This window comes from Lygodium microphyllum, chromosome 11, assembly GCF_053477565.2.
Source record: "Lygodium microphyllum isolate KBCC chromosome 11, Lygodium_microphyllum_v1.1.10, whole genome shotgun sequence".
Lineage (NCBI taxonomy): Eukaryota > Viridiplantae > Streptophyta > Polypodiopsida > Schizaeales > Lygodiaceae > Lygodium > Lygodium microphyllum.
The window spans coordinates 125941059-125966209 of NC_141145.1; the positions used below are offsets into that span (position 1 = coordinate 125941059).

A 25151-nucleotide genomic window follows, 5' to 3' on the forward strand; every position below is an offset into this window, starting at 1 on the left:
TGTCACCTGCACAGATAAAAAATTGTGTTAGAATAATCAATTTAAACTATACAAAGCACAGTAATATAAATCATTTTTAAAAAATCCCTCTTAAAATGCATATATTATATACCTTTATGGAAGATCTAAACAACGAATTGAGTAATACAATTCTCCAAGTATGAAGTATTCTATGGTCCCATGTTAATCTCCTGACACAACTCTGCATACACTAGAAGGTCGATAGACATGTCACCACAAAAGAATGAGTCTGCCTCGTTCTCAAAAAATTCTTGGACTCCTGTATTTCCATCATTGTTAGTCGATGCGGGCTCCAAGCTTGCGGCGGCCTCCACCCCTTGTAATATCGACCCCTCTATTTGCATATTATCTTCATCTATGCCCGGAACATCGCTTTGATCATATACTCTCGCACTTCGAGGAGTTGAAGGTATAACATACCACCATTGAGGTTGTCGGGGGTTTGGATAGAAGATTACCTATTCACAAACACATACAAAGCGAGTTCAAACCATTGTGACATAAACCATGTCGTATTACAATTAGCAAGCAAATGACTCTATGCACCTGTTCACAATAGGCCGGCAACACAAAGGTGTCGCGCAAATCCGTCCATTTTTTTTCGGAATCTATTTCGAGAAATCCAGATGAACCTCGTCGAACTGTTGCTCCAGCTCCTCCAAGTACCACTTTGAACCTCTGCACATCGAATAGTATCATGGAGAAGCTATGGTAATCCACCGTCAATGTGGCTCCATGCGCGCGAATCCGCTGATATTCGTTGAACTCCATCCGTGGACCTATTCTGCACATGCCACGTTGTCAAGGTTGCCATGCCGGACGTGCGAAACATGTGGCTTAAGCGAAGGATGAGCGGAAAGTGTATGAGAACTTTTTGAGGGATGGTTTGCCCTTGCAAGTCATGTCGATACCTGTGAGCACCACACTTTGGACATGTCTCCATAGTCTCATATTCATCTCGAAACAGTATGCAGTCGTTGATACATGTATGCATGTTATTGTAGTCCATGCCAAGCTTCCGTAAAACATGTCATGCATCATCACGAGACTCACGAAACTTCAAATTACCGTTTCCTGAAAATCCGCAATCGCCTGATCAATGATCTCAGATTGAAACTCGCCAAATCGTCGTATGTGTTCTATAGACAATCGGCGTTTTCATCTAATTGCCAACTTGCATTGAGAGCAAGAACATGGGACACGCTGATTAAGATACGTCTCGCGATCTTGAACAATAAGACCTTCTTCGTTTTCCATCTTATCTACATTACAGCAAACGAGGCTTAAATGGATAGCTTTATGGAGATGTACGTTCAAATTGCAAGTTGACCATAAATCTTGCATTGTACATAGTAGTTGAGAGATTTATTTATGTTATATCTCGGCCCTGTATCATGCTCAAGGATTTGTTTGTCCCGGTAGATAATTATTCATTATTGTAAAAAACTGCACTAGAGGGCTTTGAGTATAAGTAATCCATTTATGAGCATCATTGAGGATCTCTTAGTCTAATAATAAATTAGTCTCAACAAAAAGCATCTTAGAAATGTGGTTTTTTTGTCCTAGGATCGCGAATTAAAATTAATGCCATCTATGAAATTTATCAACTATAGTAATAAAATTTATTTCAATCAATTCTACTCATAGTCATAAGACCTAAGAGAAAATATCCTATGCTCAATTTAAGGGATTCTTGTTCTATAACAATACTTTTGGGTTCATTTTGATGAAGTACCGTAATGACCATTAGCTGGGATATCATTTTCTTTTAGTCCTTCCGTTGACTAGTTGGCATGATTTCTAATTTGTTATGCCTATAAAGTTAATACAAAAACAATGAATTATGCATATCATAATTATGAAGGACATGACCAATTTTAAGCCATCTTAAAGAGTCACCAATGTACATGGCCCATGGCAAAGCACATTGCATACCATTATCGATAAGTCTATTATCGTGCATCTTAAATCTCCTAATTAGACTTTATAAACGGTATGACTAATTTTTAGCCCTCTTAAGGAGTCGATGTAATGGTACCCATAAAAAAAGTAAAGTGGATACCATTACCATAATCATGGATATGCTATCATTCCAATATATGTTATCTTTCTCTTTCTCTCCCTCTCCCTCCCTCTCTTTCTCTTTCTCTCCTATTTCCTCTCCCTCTCACAAAATATCTTAACACTCTCCAAAAGCAAAAGGGAGAGGGAGAGAGAGAATGCACTCTCCCTCCCTCTCCCTCTCTTTCTCTCCTTCTCTCTCATTTCCTCTCCTAAACAAGCAAAAAAGAAAGTGATTTAAACCTTTAATAAGCAAAAGGGAGAGGGAGAGAGAGAATGCACTCTCCCTCCCTCTTCCTCTCCCTCTCGCTCTCTTTCTCTTTCTCTCCCTCTCTCATTTCCTTCCCCTCCCTCTCCCTCTCTTTCTCTCCCTCTCTCTCCCTCTCCCTCTCTTTCTCTCTCATTTCCTCTCCTAAACAAGCAAAAAAGAAAGTGATTCAAACATTAAACAAGCAAAAGGGAGAGGGAGGGAGAGAATGCACTCTCCCTCCCTCTCCCTCCCTCTCTCTTTCTCTTTCTCTTTCTCTTTCTCTCCCTCTCTCATTTTAAACAAGCAAAAGGGAGAGGGAGAGAGAGAGAATGCACTCTCCCTCCCTCTCCCTCTCCCTCTCTTTCTCTTTCTCTTTCTCTCCCTCTCTCATTTCCTCCCCCTCCCTCTCCCTCTCCCTCTCCCTCTCCCTCTCTTTCTCTTTCTCTTTCTCTTTCTCTTTCTCTCCCCCTCTCCCCCTCTCCCTCTCTCTTTCTCTCTCATTTTCTCTCCTAAACAAGCAAAAGAGAAAGTGATTTAAACCTTAAACAAGCAAAAGAAAGAGAGAGGGAAACTCACCGATGAGATATGGTGAGCGTGGGGCGGCTCCTCTTTGCGATGAAGGCTCCTCCTCTCCTTCGCGAACAACGACGGCAGCAGCGGCGACGGCAAGTCTTCTTCCTCTCCTTCTCTCACGACGGTCGCTCGCTCCCTCACTCTCGCTCTCAAAACACACAAGCCGCAAACGCGAAATGAAAACCGCGCTCGGTTTCGGCCGCTTTTTTTCCCTGTGGAGCGTCGACGCAAATAGGGACGCCAATAGCGTTGCTAATCGATGTCGCTACTAGCTCAAATCCTTGTAGTGTTTACTCCCCTTTCTCTTAATTTTCATTTTTCTATTCTCTTCCTCTCTCTTTTAAAATTTAGATTTTCTCTCTCTCTCTCTCTCTTCCTCCTCTCTCCTTCTCTCTCCCTTCCTCTCACTCTCAAAAAATATTTAAAATTTAAAAAGAATTTTCTTGTTTTTTTTCTTTTTCCACTCTCTTCCTCTTTTCCTCTTTCTTCTTATTCTCTCTTATTCTCGCTTTTCTTCTCTCTCTCCCCTCATCTCGCTTTTCCTTCTCTCTCCTCTTTTTTCCTTTTTTTTCTCCTTAATTTTTTTCTCTTTCTTTCAAATTTTATCTTTCCTCTCTTTATAATTTTCTCTCCATGTTCAAATTCTTTCTTCTTCTTTTTTCTCTCTTTTTCTTCTCTATCTCTCTCTACGCTCTCTCCTCTCTTCTTTTTTCTTTTTCTCTCTCTTAAATTTTATATTTTCTCTCTCTATAATTCCCTTTCTCTTTGTTCCCCCTCTCTCTCCCTCCCTCTCCTCTTTTTTTTTTGCTCTTTGTATATTTCTCTCAGTTTCTCTCTCTCTCTCTCTCTCCTTTTTCTATTTCTCTCTTTCTTTTTAAAGTTTTTTTCTCTCTCTTTTCTCTCTCTATATATTTTTCCTCTCACTCTCTTTCTCTCTCCTCTTTTTACTCTCTATTTCTAATTTTTTCATTTACTCTCTCTCTCCCCCCAAATTCCCTGTCTAATTCTCTCTTTCTCTCTCTCTCTCTCTCTCTCTCTCTCTCTCTCTCTGTGCCTTCTATTTTAGTTTATTTTTCCTCATCTCCAAGTTCTCTCTCTTTTCTCTCCTTTTATTCCCCCCTTCTCTCCTCTCTTTTCCTTCTCTCTCACTCTTTTTTTATTTTTTTCTTCTTGTTCTCTCTCTCTCTCTCTCTCTCTCTCTCTCTCTCTCCTTTTTCTTTCACTTTCTTCCCTCCCCCAATCTCTCTTAAAGTATGTAAATTTTATTTTTTCCCTATATATAATTCTCTCTTTATGTTTGTATTCTATCTCTTCTTCTTCTCCTCTCCTCTCTCTCTCTCTCTCTCTCTCTCTCTCCCCCTTTTTTTCTACTTCCCTTTCTCTTAATTTTTATTTTTCTCTCCCTCTCTCTCTTTTAAATTTTAGAATCTCTCTCTCTCTTCCCCCCTCCTTTTCTCTCCCTTCCTCTCTCTCTCAAAAAATATTTAAAATTAAAAAAGACTTTTCTCTTTTCTCTTTTTCCCCCTCTCTTCCTCTTTTCTTCTTTCTTCCTCTTCTTCTTCTTCTCTCTCTCTCTCTCTCTCTCTCTCTCTCTCTCTCTCTCTCTCTTGTGCTCACTATTCTTCTCTGTCCCTCCTCTCCTCTCTTTTCCTTCTCTCCTCTTTTTTCTTTTTTTATTATTCTCTCTTTGAAAATTTATCTTTTCTCTTTCTTTTAAAATTTATCTTTTTCTCTCTCTATGTTCAAATTCTCTCTCTTCTTCGTTTCTGTCTCTCCTCTTCTTCACTTTGTCTCTCTCCCCTCTTTTCTTCTCCCCCCTCTCCCCTCTCTTTTCCTTTCTCTCTTTCTTAAATTTCATATTTTCTCACTCTATAATTCTCTCTCTTTATTTCCCCTCTTTCTCTCTCCCTCTTCCCTTCTTTTTTTTTGCTCTTTGTATATTTCTCTCAGTTTTTCTTTCTCTCTCCTTATTTTTCTTTTCCTCTCTCTTTCTCTTTAAAGTTTTTTTCTCTCGCTCTCTTTCTCTCTCCTCTTTTCCCTCTATGTTTCTAACATTTTTATTTACTCTCTCTCTCTTTCCCCCCCAAATTCCCTATGTCTAATTCTCTCTCTCTTTTTCCCCCCAAATTCCCTATGTCTAATTCTCTCTCTCTCTCTCTCTCTCTCTCTCTCTCTATGCCTTCTATTTTAGTTTATTTTTTCTCCTCTCCTGATTTTCTCTCTCCTTTTTTGTTCTCCCCTCTCTCTCCTCTCTTTTACTTCTCTCTCCCTCTCTTTTTTCCTTTTTTTCTTCTTCTCTCTCTCTCTCTGTCTTCATTCTCTTTTTAAATGTTTTTAATTCTCTCTCCTCTCTTTTCCTTCTCTCTTTCTCCTCTATTTTTTATTCTCTCTCTCTCTTCAAATTTTATCATTCCGCTCTCTATAATTCTCTCTACATGTTCCTCTCTCTCTCTCTCTCTCTCTCTCTCTCTCTCTCTCTCTCTCTCTCTCTCTTCTTTTACTTTCTTTCCCCCCCCCCTCAATCTCTCTTAAAGTATATAAATTTTATCTTTTCCCTATATATAATTCTCATTTTATGTTTATAATCTCTCTCTCCTTCTCCTCTCTCTTTCTATGTCTCCTTTTACTTTCTCTCTCTCTCTCTCTCTGTCTCCTTTTATTCTCTCTCCTCTCTCCCTTCCTCTTTTCCTCTTTCTTCTTCTTCCTCTCTCTCTCTCTCTCTCTCTCTCTCTCTCTCTGTGTGTGCTCGCTTTTCTTCTCTCTTCCCCCCTCCTCTCTTTTCCTTCTCTTCTCTTTTTTCTTTTTTTATTATTCTCTCTTTAAAATTTTTATCTTTTCTCTTTCTTTTAAATTTTTTCTTTCCTCTCTCTATAATTCTCTCTCTATGTTCAAATTCTCTCTCGTCTTCTTCATTTCTGTCTCTCCTCTTCTTCACTCACTCTCTCCCCCCTTTTCTTCTCCCCCCTCTCTCCTCTCTTTTCCTTTCTCTGTCTTTCTTAAATTTTCTATTTTTTTTCTATAATTCTCTTTCTCTCTGTTCCCCCTCTTTCTCCCTCCCTCTCCCCTTCTTTTTTTTGCGCTTTATATATTTCTCTCAGTTTTTCTTACTCTCTCCTTATTTTTCTTTTCCTCTCTTTTTCTCTTTAAAGTTTTTCTCTCTCGCTCTCTTTTCTCTCTATATATTTTTTCCCTCTTGCTCTCTTTCTCTCTTCTCTTTTTCATCTCTGTTTCTAAATTTCTCTCTCTCTCTCTCTCTCTCTCTCTCTCTCTCCCCAAATTCTCTATGTCTAATTCCCTCCTCTCTCTCTCTTTCTCTCTCTCTCTCTCTCTCTCTCTCTCTCTCTCTCTCTCTCTCTCTCTCTCTCTCTCTCCAAATTCTTTATGTCTAATTCCCTCCTCTCTCTCTCTTTCTCTCTCTCTCTCTCTCTCTCTCTCTCTCTCTCTCTCTCTCTCTCTCTCTCTCTCTCTCTCTCTCTCTCTCTCTCTCTAAGATATAGGCCTTATGCTGACGTTAAAAGCAACGAAAATGTTCATAAAGAAATTTGCCCCCGTCGTCGTAAAAAGCGTCATTATTGGCGAGGCCATAGAACAGTCTGTATCAGCGTCGCTATTTGCATCGGTACTCTGCGACGATAATAGCGACGCATGCAGTAAATTTGCGATGCTAATAGCGATGGTAACAGGGGAAAAAAAAATTGTGGCAAGGCCGTAAGCTGCCCTACCACATATAGCACTATGTGCTTTATTTGGGCCATACAAAATAGTTTCAGTAATGTGTACAATGCTCGTGAAAATAAAGGCAAAGTGTATTTAAATCATAACACTAATACATGAAATAAATACATGATCGCGTAATGAAAGCTACCGGTACAATCATGACAAGATACTACTACTATATAGAAAATGTTTACACAGATCACGTGACCAAAAAAGAAGGGTATGTAAGCTTCAGGGATCCAAGGGAGAGTTATAGATCCTCGCCATCCAAAACCTCGTCCCACCGCCACAAACGAGCATGAATAGACTATGCAAAAAAAAAAAAAACTACACGTCAGTCCACCATACAATAATGCATTCTTATTAAACATAGTAACTACGGACAAGAAAGATGAGTGACTTATAGGGCTGCCGCGTCAATACAATCGGTCAATCAATGTAGTGAGACTGTGCCTCTCTGCATATCGAGTCTCAAGGCTGGTGGGATCGCGATTTGTAATGGAGTGTTGCAAAGAAAACAAAATACAAGTGTTAGAAACACGATTGTCAGTACAAAGAATATTGCAAAAAAATAAGTAAGCAAAACAAAAGAAAAACTTACAAAGTCCTCCAGATATGTCTTATGGCCGCCACTCCTAAGGTGATAGACCACTCTGGTATCTAGTCATGCCCTCACCACCTCGCGCTGCTGTCTCCAAAGTCTTGGAGAATCTGTAACCTCCTCCTTAAGTCGGCGCCAGTCATCCGCGTCTAACCACTCGAGCTTTGAAGCCCCACTCTTGAATGCCTTGCGTGCGTCCGATCATCTGTGTGACATATATGCACGCATGCACTCCATCATGCAGCTCGTAGGAAACCTATCTACTGCAGATGGTATCGGAAACTCCTCATGCAAGGATGCTATTATGTAGTCATTGCTCCCCTCCAGTATGTTCTTCCAATGATCCAAGACGTTGTGCCGAAAAACTTATTAGCACAACTCTCTCATGCAAGCCATCACCCTCCTCCCCTCATCATTCATGATGATGGCTCCTGACCTATCATCTACAAGGTAGACAGATCTCTCTAGGGTATGCCTAAGATGGGTCCTCTCCAACCTGCAACCACGCTCTTGGGCATATGCAGGAAACCCCTGTACATCTAGTGTACCTACCGAGTTAGTATCTCTCGAAGTAGCACCCATAGGGGTGCCACCTGTGGACGCGACTGAAGGAGTGACTAGAGTAGATGTACCCACAGGTGTGACAAATCTCGGAGGTGACGCAACTCCAGCAGAACAACGAGATGGAGACACTACATCAGTACCTCCATAGCAACCACCTGAGCCACGCTCTCTCGAAACACCATGAGAGCGAGGAGTAGCACCTGAATTCCGAGCCGACCGCGAGCTCACTACATCCAAATCTCTGCAACATCCCTCTAAACCACTCCCTCCGTCTAGCCCAAGTCTGGAGCGTCAACCTCGTTTGCTAAAAACTGAAGCATCAGAGCGCACTGAAGTAGATCTAATAGAGTGGCCTGATGGTGTCTGAGACAACTCTTGGTCCGCCATATCTCTAAATCTCGCCATTTTATCTGGAGACATACATGTAAAGATCTCATGTAGCTCCTTGTCTCTTATTCCTCGACTCATCCTGATGATCTAAATATCCACCATCGCATTGACATAAATCATGGCATCTCCTCCATGCAACCATCGCGTTGACATAAACCGCGACATCTCCTCTATGCCCCCGGGATATCGAATCGGTCGATGGCGCGTACTACATCGAAATTCAGATCGCGCTTCCTCTTGATCTTTTCTGGCTTGCTGGTACCTAGCGAGCCACGTCTCCATAGAGGCAAGGTGCAATATACAAAAGCGATTCACTTTCTCCTACATTGCAGCATCCATTCTTTTTTCAATCCCATTTCCAACCACCACATCTCCGATCAGTCTATCATCGTCCTTCAACGACCATAGCATATTGTTATCTGAATCCACCGTTGAGTGCCATTGTGAAATATGCACTAGTGCCTCAAATACCAACCAACCTTCAGCCATGCTACCTTCTGGCCGAGCTCGTTGTCGTACAAAACCTTTTAGTATTTTTATGAAGCGCTTCAAGAAGAACATTCATCGCATATGGACAGGTCCAACAATCTCCACTTCATCTATAAGATGCACAAGAAGGTGGATTTGTATCATGAGCATGCTGGTAAGCATGTATTTCTCAAAGAGACAGACCGTCTCCACTACTCTCCGCCTCGCGGATTCAATAGAGGACGTCTTAATCTCCTTCTGTGAGATCCATTGCACTTAAGTCGACAACTTGTAAATCGCTCCGCGTATTTCTAGAGTAAGGCATCCTGCGATCGCGATGGGTAGTACAAACTGCCACAAACGAGAAAGCATTATGATCAATGACTACACTCCAAATAGCAAAATACGCAGGCCACTTACAATCCATTCGTAGTACAAACATGATATATCTTGTGCCAATCATAGGATTTTAGCCCTAATAATTGGTCGTCTTTAGAAAACGCGGACCTGAGAGAACGCATCATACCTGTCAGAGTGCGAATAGACTTGACTATTTGCTTCACAATGCACTCTTCTTTAGTGGACAAAACCCAAGGAGCGCGAGGTAGCTGCAAGTGACCATTAGCACTCCACTGCGGCCAAAGCATCTCCATCTTGCCTACCTCCTTCAAATCCATTCGTGCCCCTACAATGTCTCTCTTTCCTATGATGTGGTCCCATAGCAAGCTGCCCACGTTCTTGAAAATATGCATGGGATCCAACAAGTGGTTGATTTGTAAATGGGTCCAATATAGCAACTCGTAGAAAACTGAGAACCATCGCATTCCGTTTGGATGTGACTCCGTGTGGACCATTTTCAGCTCGTACCAGCTTTGGACATTCATACGTACTGGAGGTCATCCAAGAAAACCTTCCCTGAGTTCATGACCCTCTAGCAAGAAAGTGGTGTGTCCTTGATATACCATCTTCTTCATAGCTCGTGACCTTCGGGAATCTAACTGTAGCCCACACAATGGACATGCATGATAACCTGAGGTAACCAGACCTGTCCCAACACCTCTATCTAGTGAATACAAACTTGAACGAGCTATGATAGATATTGCCAAAGAGAACGGAAGCCTACTTACCTCAGCACTCTCCGAATCCCGGAAAGTCATGCATGGTCCACATGAGAATAGCTCGAATATTGGCGGACCGTCGACCAACACGCTTACTCATATCTTTCACGGTGACCTCCTCCTCCCACAAAATCTTAAGCTCATTGACTAATGGATGAATATACACATCCATATTTTTGACTTTGTAGTGACCAGGAACAAGTAAGCTAAGGATGAGATGTCCTTTCTTCGTAGAAAGCTATGGAGGGATATTGTAGTTGACAAGGACTATAGGCAATTTCATTTAACAAAACATCTTTCTCTCTCTCTACTACCACTACCACTACCACTATAATAAACAAGAAAAGAAGAAAAAACAACAACTACTACTACTACTACTACTACTACAACAACAACAACAAAGAAGAAAAGAAGAAAAAACTACTACTACCACTACTACTACTACTACAACAATAAACAAGAAAACTAAACAACAATAAACAAGAAAAGAAAAAAAACTACTACTACCACTACTTCAACAACAATAACAATAAACAAGAAAACCACCACCACCACCACCACCACCACCACCACCACCACCACCACTACTACTACTACTACTACTACAATAACAACAAACAAGAAAACCACTACTACTACCACAACAACAAACCACTATCACTACAATAAATAAGAAAAGAAGAAAAAACAACAACAACAACTACTACTACTACTACAAGAACAACAAACAAGAAAAAAAGAAAAAACTTCTACTACTACTATTACTAATACAACAACAACAAACAAGAAAATAGAAAAAACTACTACTACTACTACTACTACAACAAATAAGAAAACTACTATTACTACTACTAGTACTACTACTACGACCACGACTACGACCACGACTTCTACTACCACAACAATAACAAACAAGAAGAGAAGAAATTAAACAACAACTACTACTACTATCACTACCACTACCACTACTAAAACCACCACAACAACAACAAACAAGAAAATAAGAAATTAAACAACTACCACTATGGCTACCACTACCACTACCACCACAACAACAACAAACAAGAAAAAAAGAAAAGAAGAAATAAAACAACAACAACAACCTCTCCCTCCCTCTCTCTCTCCCTCCCTTCCTCCCTTCCTCTCCCTCTCTTTCTCTCTTTCCCTATTACATTTAATGTTTTCTCCCTCTCTCTCTCTCGTTCCTTTTTTCCTTTTCTCTCTTCCTCTCCCTCTCTCAATACACATGATTTTTAACAAAAACAAGTAAAAGAAAAGGAGAAAAAACAAAAACAAAGTAAGAAAGAACAATGCACTCACCACAAAGACCCGAGGATGGATTCGGCGGCTTCTCTTCGCCCTCCGCACACTTCCTCCTCTTCTTTGCGAACGACGGCAGCGGCAATGAGAAGCTTTCATTCTCCCTCTTTCTCTCCCTCTCCCTCTCAAATGCAAGATGGAGTTCGCTCTCCCTTTCACTCTCTCTTTCGTTCGTTCGCGCAAAATAACGTGCTCGGGTTTTGGCCCGCGTTGACGCCGCTATTTTGCGTCGCATTTGCGACACCGCTATTTTACGTCGTCGCTATGCCTCCGTATCCTTGTAGTACTCTCTCTGCCTTCAATTTTAGTTTATTTTTTCTCCTCTCCTGGTTCTCTCTCTCCTTTTTTATTCTCCCCTCTCTCTCCTCTCTTTTACTTCTCTCTCCCCCCCTTTTTTCCTTTTTTTTTCTTCTCTCTCTCTCTTCATTCTCTTTTTAAAAATTTTTATTCTCTCTCCTCTCTTTTCCTTCTCTTTTTCTCCTCTATTATTTATTCTCTCTCTTCAATTTTTATCTTTCCTCTCTCTATAATTCTCTCTACATGTTCCCCCCTCTCTCTCTCTCTCTCTCTCTCTTTCTTTTACTTTCTTTCCTCCCCTCAATCTCTCTTAAAGTATATAAATTTTATCTTTTCCCTATATATAATTCTCACTTTATGTTTATATTCTCTCTCTCCTTCTCCTCTCTCTCTCTCTATGTCTCCTTTTAGTTTCTCTCTCTCTCTCTCTCTCTCTCTTTCTCTCTCTCTCTCTCTCTCTCTCTCTCTCTCTCTCTCTCTCTCTCTCTCGCCACCCCCTTTTCTTCTTCTCCCCTTTCTCTTAATTTTCATTTTTCTCTTCTCTCCCTCTCTCTCTCTTTTAAATTTTCAATTCTCTCTCTCTCTTTTCCTCCTCTCTCCCTTCCTCTCACTCTTAAAAAAGTTTTTTCTCATTTTTCTTCTTTTTCCAGTCTCTTCCTCTTTTCCTCTTTCTTCTTCTCTCTTTTTCTCGCTTTTCTTCTCTCTCTCCCCTCACCTCTCTTTTTCTTCTCTCTCCTCTTTTTTATTTTTTTCTTCTCTCCTTAATTTATTTCTCTTTCTTTTAAATTTTATCTTTCTTCTCTTTATAATTGTCTCTCTCTGTTCAAATTCTCTCTTCTTTTCTCTCTCTCCTTTTCTTCTCTGTCTCTCTCCACTCTCTCCTCTCTTTCTTTTTTCTTTTTCTCTCTCTCTCCCTTAAATTTTATATTTTCTCTCTCTATAATTCTATTTCTCTTTGTTTCCCCTCCCTCTCCTCTTCTTTCTTTTTTGCTCTTTGTAGATTTCTCTCAGTTTTTTTTCTCTCTCTCTCTCTCATTTTTTTCCCTCTCTCTCTCTTTCAAGTTTTTTTTTCTCTCTCTAATCTCTCCATATATATATATATTTTTCTCTCTCTATTTTTTATTTTCTTTCTTTCCCTTTCTCTCCCCTATTTTCTCTCTCTTTCAAATTATATATTTCCTCTCTGTCTCTCTCTCTCTCTAAGTCAAAAACTATATTTAAAAACATTTAATTTAAAAAAGACTATTCTATTTTTTTCCTCTCTCTTTGTCTTTTTCTTTCTTTTTTATTTTTTGAATCATTCTTCTTTTTCTTATTTTTCTATCTCCCTCTCATAGTGTGTGAATTTTTTTTAATTTTTTAAAAAATATTTTATTAAAATTTTTAATTTTACTGAGAGAGAGAGAGAGAGAGAACCTAGGCCCTACACATGAGAGAGAGGGGGGAGGGGGAAAATAAAAATGTTTAATTTAAAAAATACTATTCTCTTTCCTCTTCCCCCCTTCTCTCTCCTCCTCCTCCTCCTCCTCCTTTTTCTTCTCTCTCTCTCTCTCTCTCTCTCTCTCTCTCAAAGTGTGAAAAACTATGTTTGAAAAACTTTTTAAAAATTTTAATTAAAAAAAAGTTTAATCACAGAGAGAGAGAGAGAGAGAGAGAGAGAGAGAGAGAGAGAGAGAACTTAAGCCCTACACATGAGAGAGAGGGGGAGAGGGGAGGGGGCTTTAATTTAAAAAGAAAGGGGGGGGGGGGGAGGGCGGGGGGTTGGCTTTTGATGAAAAAAGAGGGCGGAAGAGAAAATGAGAGATTACACGTGAGAAAGAGGGGAGGGAATGGGGTTTTGATTCAAAAGAGAGGTTTGGAAAAGGGGGTAGGTTCGGGGCATTTCAAACTTACAATGAAAATAATATAGTAGTAAATAAAAAAGATAGAGAGAAAACCTAGGCCTTACACATGAGAGAGAGGGAGGGAGGAGGAGAAAAAATGTTTAATTTAAAAAGTTTAATGCGAGAGAGAGAGAGAGAGAGAGAGAGAGAGAGAGAGAGAGAGAGAGAGAGAGAGAGAGAGAGAGAGATAACTTAAGCCCTACACATGAGAGATAGAGAGGGGCGGGGGGGGGGGGGGAGGACGGAGTGAGGAGGAATTTAATTAAAAAGGGGAGGGGGAAAAGAAAGAGAAAGATTATAAGTGAGAGAGAGGGGAGGGGGTTTTAATTTAAAAAGAATTGGGGGGGGGGGGGGGGGGGGGGCCTTTTAATGAAAAAAAGGAGGGAAAGAGAAAATGAGAGATTGCACGCGAGAAAGAGGGGAGGGAAGGGGGTTTTGATTCAAAAGGGAGGTTTGGAAAAGGGGGTAGGTTCGGAAAGCCCTCTAGAGATTCAAGGCTTTCTGAACCTACAACGAAAATAATATAGTAGTAAGATATAGATATAACATTGATTGTTGAATATGTATTATTCACACTATAATTCAATTATTGAAGGTACAATTGAATCTCTAAAGTTAGAGTTGATCTTTCATGACTATCCATGTGTTATAAGTGCATTAATTTTAACTATTTTATCTACAAACTATAAAAAGTAACGAAGTTTATATGAGGATGTAAGTAATTAGGTACGCTACAATACATTAATAAGTTTGAACCTTGATAGCTCTAAAGTTTCATGTGCTTGCTCATAATGAAATCTTCGAGGAAATCTTCACACCTACTACAATGATAATCATTCAATCGAAATGTGGTGCTACACGTACAAGTTAACCACATGGGAGCAACAAAACTCATTTTAACATTGTCCTTTGCATATACAACTATACATGAGAACAAAGTAAATGATTGCAAATGCACAATTACGTAATAAAGTTTAAAGATTGGTGATTTTCTTTCTAATTATATGTTTGTCCATGCTATAGCATCATTGTTATGAGATTTTGTTGTGATAAACTTGTTTATATATTTATGACAATGCACATCCACTCAATATATATCTAATGCATTGAAAGTTAAACTTACAAATTTGAGACCACAATTTACGCACATGTTTTATATGAGACAAAATATGTTCATCAAACCCTATATAGTATAACACACACACACGCACACGCACACGCACACATACACACACACACACTCTCTCTCTCTCTCTCTCTCTCTCTCTCTCTCTCTCTACCACACCTCCATAGACCAAATTTATTTTAGTTGTATGGAAACCAATGTAAATTTAATAAATGTTGTTAGTGTGTGTTTTTTAATATTATTTTTATAGTTATAATTTGTTATACTTTGTGTTTTTAGAACTCTCTCTCATACATAAAATCAATTTAAATAGTTGAGGGTTTAGAGGTATAGAGTATATATGGATTTATTGTTGAAAATAGTAGTTTCACTAAACTTTTATATTATGGTATATCTCCTACTTTATACTAAACTAAACTAAGATTCTTATTTATATTTGTGCTTATGTTTTATGGGGTTTTATTTTATCATACATCCTTCGCTAATGTCATTTTCTTTTATTTTTTTAATATATATTTTTATTTTGTACCTTTTTTAATTAATACATTTGTCAATATAATATTTTATGTTTTTATTTGTTATTTTTATGCTCATCAATCTAACTTTAATATATTTTATTTCAATTAATACATATTTGTAAATTTATTTTAAATTAAAAGTATTCATCAATATAATTTTAATAAGTGTATGTTTTTATCAAGTTATATTTGTTGGTATACATTATGTTTTTAAACTATTAATAATTTTAAGAATTCTCTCTATCAAATTAAATAGTTTAAGGTTTAGATATGTGTGTGTATGCATGTGTTATTCTTATTATTGCATATGCTCTCTAACCTTACATTGATTATTTTTTAATGTAGTTGCCACTCTTTTGCCTTTGTATCCCTTTGTCAACTTCATATTTATAGGTGCTTTTCAATTTTTCTTTTGATATGAGGTAAATGTGATTAAAATTGATTTTTTATTACTTTAAAAGTTAGTTTTTGTGTGTTTAATATTGTTTTTTATTGTTGGATTAAATTGATTTAATTAGCTGAGATATGTTTACTACCACGTTGAATGTTGAATTCAATTAACTTGTTTAGTTTGGTTATTGTTAATATTTATGTTTTGTAATCTATCCTTTTTTTTAAAAAAAACTTTGTGTCTCTATTGGTTTAGGGTTTACAAACTCTATTTTTCTTACTCGTGTGTTTCTTTCATGCTCTCTTATGTGTTTTGATTTTTTTGTGTTCTAATTTTTGTGTAATATTATTTTCTATTTCTCTCTTGCTTGTGTTTTCATTCCTTTATCTTTTATTTTTGGTATAATTATTATTATTTTTCTATTTTTATTGTTCCCCCTCTCTCTCTCTCTATGTCTCTCTCTCTCGTCTTTTGATTATTTATCTTCTTCTTTTTTGTATAGCAAATGTTCTTTAAAATTACACGCTCTCTCTATTTATCTATCTTTTATTATTTATTTATTTATTATAATATATATTATTTTTAAACATTTAAATAAATATTAGTTTGTATATATTTTATCTTATATATAATTTATTTATCTCTCTTGTGTTTTTATTTATCTCTCTCTATGTAGAGAGAGAGAGAGAGTGTGTGTGATATGATTTAATTAGAATTTTTTGTATTTGATTTATACTTGTAAATATAATCAATGTTATTTTTAATTCTTGATATGCTCTCAATACTCTTTATTCTAATCAGATCAGCCCCTAACATTAAGATGATTATTTATTTAAATTAGGAGATAACTTTTTCTTTATTCCTTGGATGTTATGATCAATTTATACACATCTTAATGTTCTAGCCCACATTTTATGCAATATGGAGCGTGTTGGAGCTTCTAAGGCAATGAGTAATGCATTTCTGCCAAATGTTGTGCGTTGCACTCCTAATGCATGATTGAATGTGCACGAAACTAAAGAGATTACAAGAAAGAAGTGTGTTTGTCGTGTGTGCTTAAGCATGTTAACGAATATAACAATAATGTTGGACACTTAACAATCATTCGTCACTTAAATGCAATTGAGAAGCAAGTGAAGACATTAAAAAAACAACAAAGTGCATCAATTACTCTTGGTAATGTTGGTATTCGCATGTAGAGGATTGAAAAAATATTGGATGATAAATATGAAGGAAACTTGGCTTATGTGTTAACTATGTAAGGCAAGTTACAAGAAATAAGCAGGAGAGAGATTTGAGCATATTCAAAAACACTAGCCAACAATATCTTTGGAAAATCAAGAGGACAATCTACAAGAGCTTGCTAGGAGTGCTGGTCGGATATAGGATGGAGTATGTGAGTTACTTGCTTGCAAAAAATGACAACATTTTTATAATAGCAAAGAGTGCTTGTCCAAGTGTACAAGTTACCTAATTTAAAGTTTGTCTTAATAAGTTTTTAGCAATGTCAACCTAGATGAGTTGTCACTCAAGCTCATCATCAAATCCATAGTTCCCTTGACATATGTACTTTTTCCAAGACTTTTTCGATTAATCATCTAATGAAGCTCTCAACTTTTTGATATATATTGGCCACATGTTTTATAATTTGTTTCTCTCTCTCTCTCTCTCTCTCTCTCTCTCTCTCTCTCTCTCTCTCTCTCTCTCTCTCTCTCTCTCTCTCTCTCTCTCCTCTTTGCCCTTTTATTTTCAATACATCATGCATTGTTAGATGTGATTAATAAATAATTGATTATTTTATGAAATAATTGAACTACATAGGTTTCTTTCAATAGGATGCAACTAATTCTCTATAGAGGATTGAGAAATAATTATAAGATAGATCATATAAAATGAGCATCAGCTACAATAGGTTAGAGAGGTGATGCCCATACAAAAGTGTGAGTTAACTCCTATACAAAGGATACAAATGATAGTTTACAATTTTTCCAATTATAATATGCTTTTTGATTTGGCATTGTTTCTTTTTAGAACATATGTCAATGTTTGTATTAAAAATAAAATGAAGATGAAGACTAATATGAATATATTGCTTTTGTTTTCATTTGATCTTAGGTCATCCAAACAATGGTACTCCCAATGCATTCTATGAGTAGAGATCACATCTTAGGTGTACATAAGGAAATAATGAACATGAATACAGCTAAGCAAAGAGACATACAAGAGCTAGATCAAAATTACAATGGTCACATTACCATACATGAGATATTTATGGAATATATGGATGCAATGTCATGCAATCTCCTATTCACTTAACAAGGAACAAAGTTAGTGTCCAACAATGTGACACTTATGGAAGTAGTACAAGTATTCAAACACTAGCTGCGCCATGTCAACAAGGATGCAACACAAATTTTAAAAACCCAAATGGTGGATTAAGTACATGTAGGCAAATGCTTAATGTTACTAAAGCAACGCAGGCACACAACACGAGCTAGGACAAAGTCACAACACTTGCAACAACCTACAAGAGATAGAGATGAAGTTGCTACAATTATGCTTGGTCAAGGTGATGGTGACACACTTGATCATATTCAAGTTTGCACTTTGACAAGGGCATTTGATTACTATATCTAACCTACATAAAGCATATATGCATTTGCTATATGTTCTTCTATTTCCAAATGGAGAGGATGAATGGCATATTTGAGTTCGTTATAGATATGTGGATCCTCAATCGATTACTCAAAATCTCACAAACTAAGGTTGTGTTAGTCAAATGCAATATTATGCTCTTCGACTTCAAATTTGCGATGACACAAATCCATGTCTCTTAGACGAGGTGGCTACTTGTTGCAATGATATATTGTTAATGGTTATCGTGTTATTAAGCAATGTAGAATTGAAATATATAAGGGATAGGCAGATATGGTGAATGCAATGAATGCAACTAATACTAATATTGTTGGAAGGCAATTTGAATATGATTGACCAAATTTGATTGCATGAGTTTTCCATGAGAAAGAAACATAAGGACATGATAAAATTGATAGTGAAAAAAGAACTATTTGGCAAGGTTGATGGATATGGGTTTGTTATAGAGTTTCAAAAGAGATTAGTGTGTGACGAGCTTTCTAATAAATAAAAAATTCTATCATTGTTTGAAATTATCTCAAAATGCAACATTACATTGTCTATGCGGGGTGTTCAATGGAAGAAGTCCTTGCATGAGAGATGACCAATGTACAAAACGGTATCCAAAGAAGTTTGTGTATGCAACTATGATTGATAACAATGGTTATCCTTTATACAGACATCGAGGTGATGGGAAAAAGCTTAATGCCAAGGGTAACATCTTAGACAATCGATAGGTTGTGCCTTATAATCCTTATTTGAGTTCTAAGTATAATGCATGTATAAATGTAAAGGTGTGCTCGACAATTGCAATAGTAAAATATTTGTATAAGTACATTTGTATGGGTCATGATCGTGTGACTATTAGATTTACACTTATGCATAGCTCTATGTCCAATGGAAATAATAGCTAGGATATTGATGAAATTGAGAGATATATTGGATGCACAATATGTATAAGCTTTCAAAGCATGTTGGTTGATCTTGAATACAAACTTCATGAGATGAGAAACCTGACATTCAACAATTGCAAATTCATTTGCTTGGAGAAAATGGTGTTGCTTTTTGTGACTTTGATAATATTCACAATGTGGTCTCAAAGTGAGGATACTCAAAAACAACCATTACAGAGTGGTTTACTTGCAATCACCTTCATCTTGAGGTAAATAACATTTTGTATCAAGACTTTCCAATATACTAGGTTTTATGCATAGAAAAAAATGTGGACAAGAGGGAGCAAGGAAATACTTGTGGTCGAATTTATTTTATTGCTCTTGCATGTGAAGAGAGATACTACTTGTGTCTACTCCTCACTATGTGCAAGGGATGTACTTTATTTGAGGCATTGTGTACAACTGATAATGTGTAGTATCCTACATTTAAGGAGGCTTGCACGGCAAAGGGTTTGTTGGAAACTGATGAAGAATGGAAAATATGCTTATATGAAGCTACATTAATGTAAATTAGTGCATAGTTGAGAGCTCTCTTTGTGTCTATTTTTGGTATTTTCTTCACCTTCCCAACCTGGTGTACTTTGGGAGGAGTTTTTGATGCTACTAACAAATTGATGTCGTTGATGCTATGTTACATGTTCATTATAGTTGGTGCTAGCGATGTTTGTTTGCTACTAGCTATAGCAATTAATTAGTTGGTTAAATCAAGCGATTACTTACACGAAGCAATCAAGTAATTATCGTAATTAAGTTATTCATTAATTAGATTGATTTAATTGAGTGAGTAATTAATTGGTGTTTAGTTAAGTATATGTAAGTAGATGTAGCAACTAATTAATTAGTTATTTGTTATAATTTAGTTATGATTAGTATGCAATAATCTTCAACAAAACTACGAGCTTTTTGATATCCATTAATTAAATATGTTACCTTCACTTGATCTTAACTATTTTACAATCACACAATTTCAAAAATGCAATGTATATTTAACTTTTTTTCCCCCTAAGCATCCAGTTTTCTGATGCGAAGAGCTTCTTAAGGAGGAGTCTACAAGTGATGCAAAGCAACACCCCAATGCACAACAGTTCCACTCCTTAATCCAGCAATCGCGGCCATGGAGTGCACTGCACTGCTGCTGCCACTCCCGTCGCTTTCTGCCATTCGACCCCCTCAACCCCCCACCCGCTTCCAGCTCCGCCCTCTCCCGGGTCCCTCCCTCTTCTCCACCCATCATCGTCATCAACCTCTCACACCCACACCATTCCCTCACGAAGCTCCTGTCTCCATTGCTTATCACAGAAGATCTTGTGCCGTATCCGCCCAAAAGGTCGAGGATCAGAATGCTGCAGACTCATCTGAACACGCGATTCTTCTCAACGTCGGGGTGAGCTCGCGCCATTCTTTTTGCTTTTCGTTCTCCAATGTGGGTTGTCGTATCATATCTCGTTTTTCAAATCCAAAATTTAAGAGATTGATCCGAGAAAGTGTGACCTGTGACCATGGGAGCTATGGGGGGCTGCACGTGGAGTCTCCTAAGGTAGGAGATTGCTGAATTAATGAGTAGAACTATGTACAAAGGGCCTTATGGCCAATCGACTACAGGCAGAGGCACTTAGAATATGAGGAGCTACGAGGCTCCTAGCAGGAGAAAGACGGATCCTGAAGGAGACACAATTGGAGTGGAACACCTCTTTGAGAACAACCCCATCAAAACCTACAGAACTCGCTGCAATCTAACCCAATCCATAAGACCATGGATACTTGTTGTTGTTTAAAAAATAACAGCATTTAATATCTACATGTGCCCAACGAGGAGGTGGTACTCCCCTTGTCACTTTACTGCTGATGAAGTCTCTGGAACATCCATTGGTGCCGTCTCAATGGGTGAATTTGGTGATAAGGCAATTTCCTCCTCCACTAATGGTGGAATCTCAAAAGGCATAGGGTCCAAAGGCTATGGCATAGGTGCCCAATTGTCACCCGGATTTGGCATAGGGTCCAAAAGCATTGGCTCAAGTGCCTAACAGTCACTCAGATCCTTAAGTATGGGATGCTTAGCACCCCCATGTGTAGTAGCTGGAAACTCTAGGAACTAAACATCTTGACTCATATGTAGATCTCCCATGAAAAAAATCATAAAGCCTATATCCTTGTGATTGTGAGCTATATTCCATGAATATTTGTCTTTTGGAAGCCAGCTTGAACTTCTCTTTGTTTCTTTTGGATATGAACATGGCAAAAACAAGGCACATCTGGCTTTTGATCAAAGTAAGCCTCAAAATGGATGATACCAACTACAGCCAATGTAGGGGATCGATTAAGGATGTGGACAGCAGTTTCCATAGACATTGTGGTGTTTGTTGACACTCGATCATAGTCCGTGCCATATTGATCACACTACAATTTTTTTGCTCTAATATGCTATTCTCTCGCGAGGTGTGCTCGTGTTGGCAAACTCATGGTGAATGCTATGATCTGCACAAAGCGTGGCTACAAAAACTTCCCTTCTTTGTCGGATTGCAGGGTCTTAGAGTTTTTTTAACCAAACTTGTTCTTCTCGAGGATCAACCAATCCTTAAAGTGTGAGAATGCTTCAAACTTCAACTCCAAGAAATATGCCCATGTCATCATACTTAAATCATCAACAATTAGTATAAAGGACCTCATGTTGAGCCAAGGGTAGGTGAAAGTTGCTGCCTCTCAGCGGAGCGAATTGTGGAGCCGAGCTGAAGTAGTGGAGGATGTCGAACAACCATTGTCTCGTGAAGGAGTGGATTGATGAGTTGATGGTATTCAACAATCACTATCTCTCGGTGGAGTGGCTTGCAGAACTGTGGGTTGTCGTAGGGGCAATGGTTGAACCCCATAAGCAATAGAAGAAACCTCCATAGCACATTGCGATGTTCTCAAGGAGGTCGAGGTATCAGATGATCCCTCTTTGGCTTGAAAGGTCTTAATGCGCATCAGATATATCTTATTGCCTTGAGTATAAAAATATGACAGTGTTGTAGGATAAGCTCTGTGGCCCAGAAGGAAGAGGTGGCACAATGAGTGCATGGGGGTAGAAGCATATACTTTGGTGGTGTCGGGAGCAAAGGTCAATGTCGGCAAGCATCGGTGGTGTGTTTGGTGATGCTGCAATAGGAGCACCCAGTGGTCTATTCATTTGCCTACAGAGAAGTTGTAGCACCGGAGTGTCAACTTGTAAAAGGGAGGGTGGGAGGGAGAGGAAGAGAAGGGTATTTCGAGCTCCCAGTGATGCAGTGGAAATGAAGAAGGCAATCAGTAGATGATGTTGAATCCACAGCCAGTCTTTGCCTTCTCTGATGTAGAGGATCTTCATGGCTCTATGAGTGCCTCTGGATTTGATACCATTTCAAAATAATAGGTATGCTGTGATACCATGTCAAAATATGTGACGAAGTAAAGAGAGAGTAGGGTTTGTGGGGAGAAACACAGTGTGTACGGCAACACCCAGCCAGGAGGAGATGTAGAGGCACCAAAATGCAGGTTGAAACGGACACGCAGGCTGTACTCCCATTTTTCATTAAATCATGTGTTTTGAATTTTGTAGTTTTATTATTTTCAATGTGTGTTAAAAAAAATGAATAAATTTTTGAAATTTCACACATTAAAAAATATGTTTCAATCATTTTTAATAATCTTTCCATCATATGTACTAAGGATTCATCATAAAAATTAAATAAAGATCACTTACTCTAAAATTTGCATACATACGTCTCATATTTCATGAAAATGGAGCTGTTGACACTATTTTCCAACCATTAATGCATCTGGATTACTCGATCTATGTAGCATTACACTTTCAAACCATCATCCATCCCTGATTCGTTAAATCAGCCCTCCCTCCCTCTTTCATATGTGTCATTGCATACGGTGGAGCATGACTTTCTAATAAAAATTTTGGCCTTAGCTGTTTTGTAACGCATAGTCTTCCATGTATCATGATAGTAGAATGCTGCAGTAGAACGTTGATATGACATTTAAGTTAATAATGTTTAGGTGTGTTGCTTTTTAGGGTATGGCTTGTGAGCGTTGTGCATCATCAGTTGAGAAAATCTTGAAGTCTCAGGTAGCCTATTTCAAACAGCTTCTATCTGTTAATGATGTTGTTTTAGGTACTATATCTAGTGGAATAGTTTCACCCCCCAACAAATTGTTGAAGCTTCCTGTTTTTATGGTGTAATTAAATGATGGTTTCTGAACTTTGTGTATGCATTAGATTTCAATGTGTATTGACAAGGATTCATCATACACGTGGTATATAAGTCAGAATCCCTAACCCTAGCCTGAATTGGGAAGCCTAACCCTAACCATGTACTAATAGGGAGTAGGATGAAAGACATGAAATATCATATACTGATCTTTCCAATTAATCTTGAAATGGCATATTGATTATGTGTTAAAATAGAAATTTTGTGTAGACAGTCTTTTCAAGTCTTGGAGGATTGGGTTTAGCACTTAGAGAAGTGTTTTGATCTAAATCCAAGCAACTTAGGAGAGTGTCTAAGTTGTTAAAAACGATAGACTGTAAATCTGTTGGAAATCCTTCTCTGAAGGTTCAAATCCTACTTCTCTCAATATTTGAATAAATTCTTGAAATAAAAACTAAGCAGCCAGATAACCAATCATAGGGAAGCAAAGGCAAAAACTATTCTATAGTTGATGTTGTTCTTTAATCCTTCAATCAAACTATTAGTCAATTGGCCAACCTAATTGGCCTTTGACTAAAGGCTCTGGAGGAATGGCAAGTAAGGAGCTTATGATGGCTATGGCTGGGTGAAGTGATGGGGTTTGCTACATATCATGTGTCATTTGAAGAAGTTTACTTTGTGGAACCTAATGTAATTTGATTGAAGATTGTCTGATGGCACACGTTTTAGGACAACTATGTAAGACACATCCTAAATGCAAACTCAAGAGAGTGATAAGAGATTATAAAGGTTGAAATGATCCTCTAATCATATATTACAGCAGTAATGTAGATGTGTACAAAGTATAGGCCACTAGCTTATCCACGTAGTGCTCCTGCCCTATGTGCTATCCACCACTCTCCAGCACATTGTATCTGTGCAGCATGCCCATTAATCTAGGACAGTCTCTTGATCAGTCACAATCATGCTTCGTTTGGTCTCACACAGCCCGAAACACTCCTCCCAAATCTCTTGCTCATGCTTATGCCATCTGCATCTTGTTGAAGACTTGTTGGAGTATACCATGATCAATCTAGAATACGATCTTGTGAGTGTGCGAAATGGAAGAAAAACAAAAACATGGAGAGAGAAGGGAAGAGAGAGACTGATATGAATGCAGAGACTGATCAGTCCTACCACACAGCCCAAGGTGTCAGTAAGGGCACTGGATCAGGCCGATGACAGAGAAAATGGCAGGCTGAATGGAGAGGCTGGCTGCAAAAGAGGATGGACAGACTTTTTTTTGGGGGGGTTAGGGGTTGCTATATATATCAGGCAGCCCCTAAATCTGGCTGACGTGTAACAGGCAGCTGATATAAAGAGGTTGCCAGCCGTGTCTTGGTGAGCTGAGTGCATGTGCCATATAGTGAATAAAAGACAATGGAGATTTTGGTGGTTCATATGTAAAGACTAAATTGCACATTGTAGAATTATTAAACACTTCTTTGCTTTTAGAACCTCTTGGTAACACCAGTATATGTGCCATATGCGAATGAAAGAGAAGGCGGGGATTTTGACTAATATCCACATGAACCACTAAGTTCCCATGGGGATAATAATATGACACAATTGTGTGACTAAGTGCCTATGGACCTAATGCAAGCTACAATCTAATTAGCTTACATGTGTGGTCAAAATACTTGGTAGTGTTACTTTCAAATCTTATCTTATGATAATTAGAAAGGAGGGGTGAACGAATGAGTAAGGTAGCTTGTTTTTGCTTTTTGCTCATCCTTGGACATCTGGAATTTATTTGTGGATGGGTAGCTGTAAGAGAAGGTGTGTCACTATTTATTGACATTGGCCTTCCTATTTCACTCTTCATGGTTACTCTTTCCCTTCGTGCTGTACCAACCTGTTTGCTCCTGTGATCATATGGAAAAGATTTTGCAGCCCCTAGGCTCTGCTTCCTGGACTTGTCTACAGGCTTATGAGCTGTTTTGTGAAGGTCATCAAGTGGCTGTGTGGTTGGACTTGGCTCTTCATGCCTGTTGGTTGTATATCTGAGCTGTCTAGGGCGTGTGCGCGCACTTTGGAGCACTGTAACATTTG

The 25151-nt window shown here is 38.2% G+C and overlaps 1 protein-coding gene across 6 annotated transcripts in view; it reads left to right on the forward strand.

Annotated features, from left to right (window-relative positions):
- Window positions 1-19891: 19891 nt before the first annotated feature.
- LOC148029338 (uncharacterized) overlaps window positions 19892-25151 on the forward strand; it is a 33331-nt gene continuing 28071 nt past the window's right edge. For 3 of the 6 annotated variants that reach the window (XR_015692408.1, XR_015692409.1, XM_087688116.1), the window contains exons 1-2: window positions 19892-20269; window positions 22925-22978. Coding sequence is in view for 2 of the 6 variants with exons in the window: in XM_087688116.1 (XP_087544242.1) it covers window positions 20000-20269; window positions 22925-22978 (324 nt within the window). In the remaining 4 variants the exon portion in view is untranslated. The remainder of the gene's footprint in view (window positions 20270-22924; window positions 22979-25151) is intronic. The other 3 variants (XR_015692406.1, XR_015692407.1, XM_087688117.1) reach the window with 2 other exon arrangements.